Source organism: Teleopsis dalmanni, chromosome 2 (assembly GCF_002237135.1).
Source record: "Teleopsis dalmanni isolate 2A chromosome 2, ASM223713v2, whole genome shotgun sequence".
In the NCBI taxonomy this organism is placed as follows: domain Eukaryota; kingdom Metazoa; phylum Arthropoda; class Insecta; order Diptera; family Diopsidae; genus Teleopsis; species Teleopsis dalmanni.
In genome coordinates, this window is record NC_051847.1 from 227,595,157 (window position 1) to 227,605,835 (window position 10,679).

General features: G+C 29.8%; 1 protein-coding gene across 1 annotated transcript; it reads right to left on the reverse strand.

The window, feature by feature from the left end:
* Positions 1 to 952: 952 nt before the first annotated feature.
* On the reverse strand, positions 953 to 10,018 carry LOC119680904 (serine/threonine-protein kinase 32A). Its single transcript, XM_038093925.1, has 9 exons — positions 9,603 to 10,018; positions 7,713 to 7,768; positions 6,254 to 6,419; positions 4,471 to 4,541; positions 3,579 to 3,667; positions 3,452 to 3,489; positions 2,225 to 2,350; positions 1,909 to 2,090; positions 953 to 1,852 (listed from the first exon to the last, which is right to left on the reverse strand). The coding sequence occupies exons 1-9, from the start codon at positions 9,655 to 9,657 to the stop codon at positions 1,130 to 1,132; spliced, it is 1,506 nt and encodes a 501-aa protein (XP_037949853.1). The 5' UTR covers positions 9,658 to 10,018; the 3' UTR covers positions 953 to 1,129.
* Positions 10,019 to 10,679: the final 661 nt, after the last annotated feature.

Sequence of the window (10,679 nt, forward strand, 5' to 3'; positions counted from 1 at the left end):
TATTTGATACATGTTGAATATTTAATTATATTAATATTCAATATATACATATGTTCAGTAAATATTATATTCAATATATATTCATTATATATTCATTATATATTCAGTATATATGCAAAATATATTCAGTATATATTCAGCATAATTTCAATATATTTTCAGTATACATTCAATTTATATTCAATACATATTCAGATATATTCAATACAGATTGAATATTTAAATATTTAATGTATATAAATTTTATAAGTATAAACGTTTAACCCTTTTTTACACGATTTCAAAATGATGAGGTTCCCAAAGAAATTTTTTTTCGCACAAGTTATCTGCTATAATATGAAATCTTAATGTATTTAATTATTTTTACTTGTTTAATTGAAAATCTAATCAAATCTAATAATAAATCTAATAAAAATTTTAAGTTTTACTTTGTTCCACCTACATATTTACGTATAAAAATAAATACCTAATGTAAATGTTTACCAAAAAATAAAATGCAATTAGGGGGGAATACCCGAATTTAATGGTCCCTAATTGCATCTTAAAAATTGGGTTTCAATTTTAATGTCATTATTTATTTGACAAAAAAATGTGTTCAGCGAGGTGCGAAGAAAACTGACTTTTTCAAAAAAATAAGGTAATATCAGATAGTAACGATAAACAAGTTTTAATGGGTCTAAAATCGTTAGATGTGGCAGACTTATCCACTGAAGAAAGCGAACTTGTTTCACCGGAACGTATGCGTTTTGCTAATTGCTAAATGAGCAAAAATTAATTTAGCAAAACTAGCTAATTGCTAGTTCTGTTTTTTACCAAGAACTGTTGATTTCAAAAAACTTGTTCTATATAAAAAAGAGTTATAGGAGATGAGCAATATTAGAACATAAAGAATTGTGGACTAGTAATTCAATTATATTAGAATTAAAGTCAGGTATATGCTTGTTTGCTTATGGATAAATTAAATTTCAAATGCTTAATTCATGTTTAAAATTCGGAGTGTTTTCTTTTTTGTGTTTAAATAAATTTTCTTTAATTCCGTTCAATTTTTTCTAAAAATAATAATGATATTTAAGCACTTTTGGCAAGATTCTGGGTTTTAGACTCATCAAGAACAAAACTTTCAAACATATTAATTTTGGTCTATGCATAACTCTGTGCCCGGGTTTGGAGTAATTTGTTCTGCTGTTGTTTTAGTTCTTGTTTCGACAACTGCTATGCGCTCTGGTTTTACTGTCGTTGAAGCTGTTGCATTTGTTCCATTTGTTGCCTGGGGTGATGGCGTACGATCAATAAAATCTATGCTATCACTATCTTTAGCACTTTTGCCTGGATTTTGACATTTTGCGCATAATTGCGTTTTACCAGAAGTTGTGGCAGATGTTGTACATGTTCCATTCGATGTCAGGCATACTGAACTTTCCTCTGCATCCTCGATGGTAGCTAATTTGGGTCTCTCTTGTATTGGTGCTAAACTATTGATTATTGAGTTAGCCATAGCATGCTCAAGTTCCTTTTGCCAGTCGTTTTCCTTCTTTTCCATTTCCTTTCTTTTCAATTCCTTAAAGCGATTATAAACTAAGAACTCCTTAACCAAAACATTATCTGGATCGCTGTCACGTTGAGCTGAGCGCTGCTTTGCTAAACGTTTCTTTTTTTTATGTAAGGGGCGGGTTTCGACAATCATTTCTTCTAATTCAAGACACGGGTCACAATTTAAATGGTCCTCCGGTGGTTTGAAAAAAGGTTTCGGTTTTTTTTCAAGTATAGCTTTGAAGTCAACATGCCGTAAAAATGGTGTCTGTTGTAGTTCCTGTTGGGTGCTTATACGACCCCCCGGATGTACACATAATAACTATAAAATTATATTCTTATATCTAAGCTTATACATAAATGTCTATATTATGTTACCTTTGTCAAAAGATCTATAAAATCTGAACTCCAGTATCTTGGATAGTGTACGTTTGAATTTAAAATATGTTTAACTTCTACTAGCGTTGTGTTTGAATGCACTATAAATGGACGAGTGTGTGCGCGCATTTCATATGCCACTACACCCAAGGACCACCAGTCTACGGCAAAGCTGTAACCAGCTAAAATATTTGTATAATTAATTTAAAAAAAGAATAAAATTAAGTAATTCTAATTAAAAAATCTAATTATTATGCTTGCTATGAAATTAAATCAAGTTGTAAAAAGAAACACCCACTTAATGCGTTTGTCTTACCAATTTCATCCAGTGCACACATAAAAACCTCCGGCGCCATATATGGCTTTGTTCCAGACATGCTGCATGCCAAACCATCCTTCTGCAGTCTCGTTGCTATATTAAAATCAGTCAAGTGTGCGTGACCTGCAACGGTTCGAAGTAAAACTAATTAAAGATAATTGCAATATAAACATTTTACGAAAGCAATTTTCAAAATTGGAAATTCAGTTGTTGAACACTAAAATCTTGATATATATAAATATTGGTAAATATTTAATTATTTACATGCATTTTTTAAAATAGTATTTGTCCGGCATTGAAGTACAAATTAAATAATTATGTACATGGGCTTAATATAACCGATGAAAAAAAAGACTCGGAAAAGTAAATTCGATACTATAATTTTATTGAGAATATCGAACTCAGAATTCATGGAGAGGGCATAATCCACATTACGAAATCCATCCATGTTGAATAGTTATATATATTGTTTACCATTTTGGTAATAGATTTTCTCAAGCACTTCAAGGATTTATTATTTTTCTATAGAAGTTAAAATGTTTAAATAATATTAATATGGGAGGCGTTATATTGGGCGATATGAAAAGTATACACCGTTTTTTATCAATATATGATGTTAATACCCACATATCTGGTAACATGAATTCACATTTTTTGTGAAGGCATTTGTGAAATTCGTCGCTCAATTCTAAAGTTATATTGATTCAAAAATAAGTGAAATATCTGAAGAAATACCCTATGTGATGTTTTATTAATTTAGAAAAGTTGAAACTGTTACAATAATAGCCAAAAATTTTGTGCTTTTTACGGTGAGGATGCTATGAGTAAATGCCTGGAGTGGTTTACCTTATTCCATACCGAAAATTTTGATGTAAAATTTGCAACTCGCTCTGGTTGGTCAGTCACTAAAAATGTCGATAAATTTTAGAACTGGTAGAGCAAGAGTAACAACAAGTCACTGGGAGAATCTGGAGGCATTATATATCAAATTCATGACTGTTTGGAATCATTTAAAAAGAATAACAAGATGCAAAGACGTTCGATATTTGTGTACTACATGTTTATCATAGATTGGCGGATACTTTTTATATCACCAATATTCAAAGTTCTTAAACAAATTTATTTCATATCATACATAAGACAAATTATCAATATTCAAAACAATAAAATTGTGCTTAACAATATTCATACATAAAAAAGAAATTTTATTGTTGTAGAACTTACCCAATTCATCTAGAAGTATATTATCTGGTTTTATGTCCCTAATGAGAAATACAGATATTTTAATTAAGTAATTTAAATTTAGTTAAAAAATCGAAAAGTTTCTTTAACATAGAGGAATTTTACTCACCTATGTACCACCCTTTGTAATTGTAAATATTCTAAAGCACTTCCTAATTCACACACAAATAAGGCAACACTTTGCTCTGAAAACTCCACCTGAAACATTCAATAAAAGAGATATTTTCGTAAATTAACATTATTCTAAATTTTGAAAATGTGTTGGAAAATATTATTGAGAATTAAATTTTTTATGCATGAGAGAAGTGTTTTGATTTTCTATTAGTACTTAAAAGTATTTGAGCATTTATCTACTGGAGCAATTCGAGTAGATTCGAATTCGAAGTTTTGGATTGATAACTTCAAATATTCGGAAATGGTCGACTATTAAATCAAAGAGAAAATATGTTAAATTACTTAATTTACATTAAATACGCTGTACTGGAGCCAAATAATAGAGTACAACCATTTTCGAACTTTCGAACTTCGAATTTATAGTTTAACTTATGTTAGAATGAAATAAATATTGATTTTCATATTTGCTTGACTTATCGTGGGGAGCTTTCACCATTGTTACATTAAAATATAGTACTATTAGTACTATTACGATTGCAAAAGAAAATATGGCGTTTAATTTCAATATTATTATTTATCTTTAACGGACATCTCTTATGGAATACATTAAATACATTTGAAAGAAAAAATGTAAGAACGAAGTATATTTTGTAATAGACACGTCGAACGCTCTGATTAAGAGTAATATTTTTTCAAAAATATTACTCTTATCACAATAAGTGAAGCGGGTCTGAAAAAACCTGCTTCAAAGCTGAGCTGTAAGATTCCTATCTTTGGATAATAGAAAAGTGACTTCGTTTGAAGAGGAAAGAAAAAATTAGTGGTATATTTATTTATAATGGTTTCTAAAATGGAATTTGTTTTTTAAGTCAGTAAGTTTTACTTACCCTATTTTGTAAATGATATCTTAAATCACCGCCAGTTAGCAAATCGCAGACCATAAATAAGTCTTCTTCATCTGTAAATATAAATGATGGAAATGTAGCACAAAGAAATTCAAAGTATTAAATATATTTTAATTATATTAGGTAGTTCGGAAAGTAATTTCAGTTTTTGTATAATAAACAAATACTTTATTAAATTATATATTCAAGTGGTCATAAACTGTTGAATTTGATAAATTTAACCTCACTCCGATTTCACGTGTTGTTATTCGCCGGTTCGCATCAACTAATGCCTTTATCGCGTCTTTATCAGCTTCAACCGGCCTTTCCGAACGTGGTGCATCTTCGACATTAAAATTGCCGGATCGAAATTTAGCTAACCAGTTCTGGCACTGGCGTACTGTCAACACACCTTCTCCATACACATTGGTCAATTTCTTTCTGGCTTGCACAGCATTTCTACCCTTTCTATAGTAAAACAGTAAGATATGTTGAAAATGTTGCTTATCGCTCTCTGTATTTAAAAGGGCACCAACCAAAAAATTATAAATTTTTTTGGTATCATGATTAGACTATTATTATCGGTACTATCGATCTTTAACACTATAGCTATAATAGGCACCTTGCTTTTCAATACGAATTCCCTTAATTTTGTTTATTTATTGAACTGGTTAAGTAAAGTTGGACTGGTAGTTTTTCGCAGCGAAGTTTACTTGAGAAAAATATAATATTAGTGTTTTACGGCTTTCTTCTCGTAATGTTTTTAGATTATGCAGTATATTTAGTCTTCTATTGATTACTGTCAAGGCTAATAGTTTTTAATACAGCTCTAATTTGAAGAACAACTCTTCCAAGTATTATTTCCTTCATGTGAAGTGAACGAGTTCGTCCAGGTATGCAGTTCTATATTTTAAATCATGCATTAAGTTTTTGAAGATATTGTCGATCATCACCATCCCTGCTTTTGCATTGAACTGCGCATATTTGGTATTCATATTTATTTACCATATAATATAATTCACATATTTTTTTCAATAATAAGGGGTGTGGGTGGGTGGTTATTTTTTCATCGTCAATCGCGTAGATTTTATCTGAATTCATAAATCGATCGTGCAAGTATTTTCAGGTGTTTGTTTAATTTTTCTATTGAAACTGTTTTTTATATTCCAATAATGTCTTCGTCACATATTAAGAGTGAATGTCGACTGCAGCGTAGGTATCCCCTTGACTACGCTCATGTGCGTGATAATATTATAATATTTAATAAAAAAAAACCTACTGACTGGTTTAATTTTTTATTGTAAATTTCTTATTTATATGTTAAGCTCTTGAAATGTATAACATGTATCTCAGTTGAATATAAATCAATAATTGATTCTTTATGAAAATGTGGAATAAAGGAAAATATCATAACGAAATTTGCTGCTCATAATTATTTATAATATAATTCATATTAAAGTCTTATTATGGATATGATTTGCATTTTGATTGCTTATTGGCAACAACCTGGAACCCAATCATAATTCAAGGAAAGTAAATGTATCAAACGTGCAAAAATTTTGCATAACAGGAAATAATTTTACATCCATACGACTATCGAGTGTATACTCGTATGTAAAATATTTATGTAGTACCAAGTGTATGTGCCCATAAGTATCTAAGTTTTCAAGTTTTCATATTTCTGTCATGCTTAACTCTTATAAAAGTAAACTGTTTACGCCTTTGCTTCGTTGACATGTTTTCCATTTTAGCACTTTTCTTCTTTCGTATTTTCTTTTATACTAACCTTGAAAAGAAAACCATAAATTCACTAAAAATGGATGCTCCAATGTAGCGAGTAAATCGACCTCCTTTATGACTCCACCGAGCGCACCACGAGATTCGCACGCGGAACGACTCACATATTTCATGGCATAAAGTATGCCACTGTCACGCTTCTGCACAATGCAGACCTGGAAAAACAAAATGAAAATATATTAAATAAGTTACGACTGCTGAGGTATTTTTATTAGATATCATAAACTCTGTGTAAGAGGAAAATATGTCGGCAATTATAATCCAAAAGTGACATATTTATTTTTTTATACATGGAGCAACTCATATTTTAAATAAGAACTACATAAATCATGTACCAAATTGTTTACAAATAAATAATTCAATAGTTATCCTTTCAATAGATAAAGTATTTGTAACAGAATGAGAATAAATTCTAATTTGTGTTAAACGAGCAATCAAGGAGGAATATACTCGTACATCGGTCCTTGTTAACAATTGAAGGTTTCTATACTTACAAAATAGTCGAAATAAAATGTTTTGCTTTCCTTGAATTATTACAATTTTTATTATTGAATTATTCATTTTTGAGAAATAAGAACTATGTTTTATAAACTGTCGGGTCTACTTCCTGAAGCCCCTAGTCCATTATGATCACATACCGCTCAGCAGTAGTATGGAATATGCTCAAGGAAAATAAATTAAGCAAGTTTCTCTAAAGAAGGTGTAATTAGAAACGTAGTTATTTGGGTGCCTGAAGTTGGATAGAGGGGTTATAAACTCTCAGAAGAGTGACATCATCTCAAAGTAGTGACGTCATTTCAGAAGGGTGATGTTATCTCTAAGGAATGAGACTATCTCAGAGAGGATGACGTTATCTTAAAGAATGACACAATCTTAGAGGAGTGACGCCATCTCAAAACGGGCACGCAATCTCAAAGTGATGAAATCAGTGCAGATAACTAATATCACAGGAGTTACATCATCTTAAAAAGGTTGATGTCATGTTAAAGGACTGATACCAACTCAGATAGGTAGATGGGTAGATAGGATAGATTGCATTTCAGAGGGGGTACCAGATATACCATATATTCATAGAAATGTTAACAAAATCGAAAACTACACAGTTTACATAGTAGATACGAGTATAATCGGCTTGGACGATTTTGATGAGCAAAATACAAGACATGTCACACAATTCATGTCGGTCTTAATGAATGCAGCATGCTAGGGTTTACTAAATTTGAGTTTTATAAAAAATATATATAAGTATTATATTTTTCGGATAACTTTTATCTTGAGTTAGTGAGTGTTAGTTGCTAAGCACTCTATTAAACAAATAAATATATAATTTTAGTCAATTATAAGGAATTGTTGTTATTTGCACTTGGTAATTATTACTTATTTTAAGAATTTAATTCTAATATTTAGTTCAATATAATATTACTATATATTATTACATTCTAACTTACCTTTCCAAAGCTCCCTTTCCCAATTGCACGTAGTATTTGAAAGTGGTCAAAATTAACTGCAATTACCAAACAAAACTTTTTGTTTTAATATAATAAAAATAAATTGTATACTAGAGGTTTTTGATAAGTCATTAAAGCTTAAGTGGACGTTATGAAACTAATTTTTGGGTAGTTCTTAAACATGTATAATATTTAGTGAATTTGCGAAAATCGAAAAAAAGTTCATGTTTTAATTAACTAAAAATAAAAGAGTTTCTAAAACGAAAAAACAGTTTGACAAGCATTGTGGAAACTTTGCACAATAATATGGAGTTTTCTTGTGGGGTCCTGTTTAATGAAATCACTGAGTTTCTTTATGGATGTATAAGCACCAAACATGTTGAGTGGTGAAGTTGCCGAAACAAGTGAGTGACTCCGAATATGGTAGCTAGAATCCAGAATCTAGTGAAGACAGTTTCACAAGCATTGTGGAAACTTTGCACAATAATATGGAGTTTTCTTGTGGGGTCTTGTTTAATGAAATCACTGAGTGTCTTTATGGACTTATAAGCGCCACACATGTTAAGTGGTAAGGATGCCTAAATAAGTAAATCACTCTGAAGCCAGAATCTAGTGAAGACAACTGTGCAGGGTTGCTAATGCAGTACAAGTCTTAAATAAATATGTTTGTATTTGTATATTTGTATTAGAGTTCCACATTTACTCGCAGTATAACGAAAATGTGGTGGTTAGTCTTTCACTGTGTTAATTTTTAACTGTATATAAACTATGGATTAACGACTGCACTGGTAAAGAAAAGAGCACTAAAAACAATAAACTTTTCCTGATAAATTTGTACCATAAAAGATGAAGGGTTATATTGTCTGTAATTTGGGATGCAAATGATATAGTTAAGGTTGATTAGAGAGAAGAAGGAATAATAATATTATATCAATACTTTTCGATGCTTTAAAATTATTTCGATTAGAATTAAAAAAAATACTTTAGAAAGTGAGAAATATTTGATATTGTTATGACAACACTTGAGATCATTCAACAGAAACTTAAACTGGAAACCGATCAAATATTTTTACTAGATTTGGTTTGAACTGATTATTACTTATTTCAAAGTTGGATTGCCAATTCGTTTATCTAATAAATTGTTTTAATCGATTTCGGATATAACCTTTACAGCCTCTGAAGATTTTTAAAACCTCGAAGAGTATTATTTTAAAGTAGGAATATAAATATTGGAATACCTTTATAGTAAGTGTATATAACTGAAAGAATACTATGCAAATAATAAATTAGAATATGTGTATAAATATAGCACTTTCTTTCATTTATCATTGACTTATTAAAAGTCATTGCAAATATATATGTTATTTTTGTGAATAATGTATAGATAATGTAGAAGTTATTGTTAACTTTATTCAAAACAGTGAACAAGACGTATGGGAATGATTTTAAATTCCAAGTTTTTTAATAGTGGGTAAAAAAAGTGGGTAAAAAAAAGTACAAAATAAAGAATAATAATGATAAATAATATCAAAAGTAAATATTTTATTTAATAATTTTAGTTATTCATCTAAACTATGTAAAAATCATAGCCGTGAACACTTTTATTGTACAGTATGGATAAAAAATAAATAAACTACATTTCGATTTAAATTTAAAAAATTGTTTCAAATATTTTTCTATAAAACTTTCGAAATTCCAAAATTGTTTTTAAATTGAATTCAAATCAAAGTCAAATAGACCAGCAGCTACAATTGAATATAGTGGATTAAAAATTATAGTAGCCATGATTCTTACAAGTTCATTCACAACATCAAAAAGTAATTTGAAAAACCAATAAAAACAGGGTAAAAAATAATTAAACATTGGTTTGCACACTTTGTGGCAACTCACCATCATCATCGTTGAGCAGACTTGCATCTGATCTGCTCGATGCATTTGCACCCATACTGCATTGATTGAACTGCCACCAGCAGTGCTCCTACTTTGTTGTTTTTGTAGTTTTTGTTGCTCTGCTGCTTTTTGCTGAAATACCAATTGAAGAAAGTTTGTGGTATTCGAATGTGTTGGCCAACATTGATGAATTCAATCCGTGCTGTACTATGCTGTGCTTTTAATGAATGCAAAGGGCTATGAAAACGTCATTCTTCATGATTACCTCAGGAATCAATGATGTATACTGCGCCGTACAATTTATTGGTCTTAAATCGGATTGAACATTGCTACACTTTTGCTGCTGTATGCTTTTTTACATTTTTAATAGTTATGAGATTATCTCACTTGGAAATGGACTTTACACGTAGGCAAATCTGAAAGTGAATAAAATGATGTGTGCAGATTTTTTTTTATTATTTGTTGAAATAATTGAAAAGAGGAAGCAAAAATATTAATATATTTAATTTAAGTTACAGTTTGAATTAAAATTTATGTCTACGTCGGATGTAATTATTAATCGTGTTTTTAAAAGGTTCGGTTCAGTATGGTGTTTAAAAATTTAAAGAATCAACAATGATATAATTGATTAAAACTGATAATGAAGTGGTAATAACATCAACAGCAATCGGATGGGATCCTCTTATTATAAATTATTTTATATAGTAAATTTATATATGTACTTTTAAACCTACAAATCAGATCAGGTTTAACGTTTACAAACTCGTCTTGATTGGAGCAAAATTACTATAGTATATTCCATTATCTGGCGATGTAATGAAAAGATGATAATTAAGATAAATTTTTAGATGTATTAGCTAAAGACTATGTAGGACACGGATAACAAGGAAAATAACCTTTAAAAGGCTAGACAAACCATACAGTGAGACAAATTTTGTAAATAAATTAGTTAAAGAGAAGGCCTCATCAGTTACCGAAAACCTGATAAAGTGTCATTAAAGTAATATTTGGCATAGCAGCATTAATTAAGAGATATAATCATGTAACTTATAGATACTACACAAAAAAAATGAGCAA

Coding starts and splice junctions, on each gene's coding strand:
- LOC119680904 (XM_038093925.1), bottom strand. CDS start 9,657: ATGGGTGCAAATGCATCGAGCAGATCAGATGCAAGTCTGCTCAACGAT. Junction 4,542..6,253: donor TTTATGGTTTTCTTTTCAAG/GTTAGTATAAAA, acceptor TTATATTTACAG/ATGAAGAAGACTTATTTATG. Junction 3,490..3,578: donor TTACAAAGGGTGGTACATAG/GTGAGTAAAATT, acceptor ATTTCTCATTAG/GGACATAAAACCAGATAATA.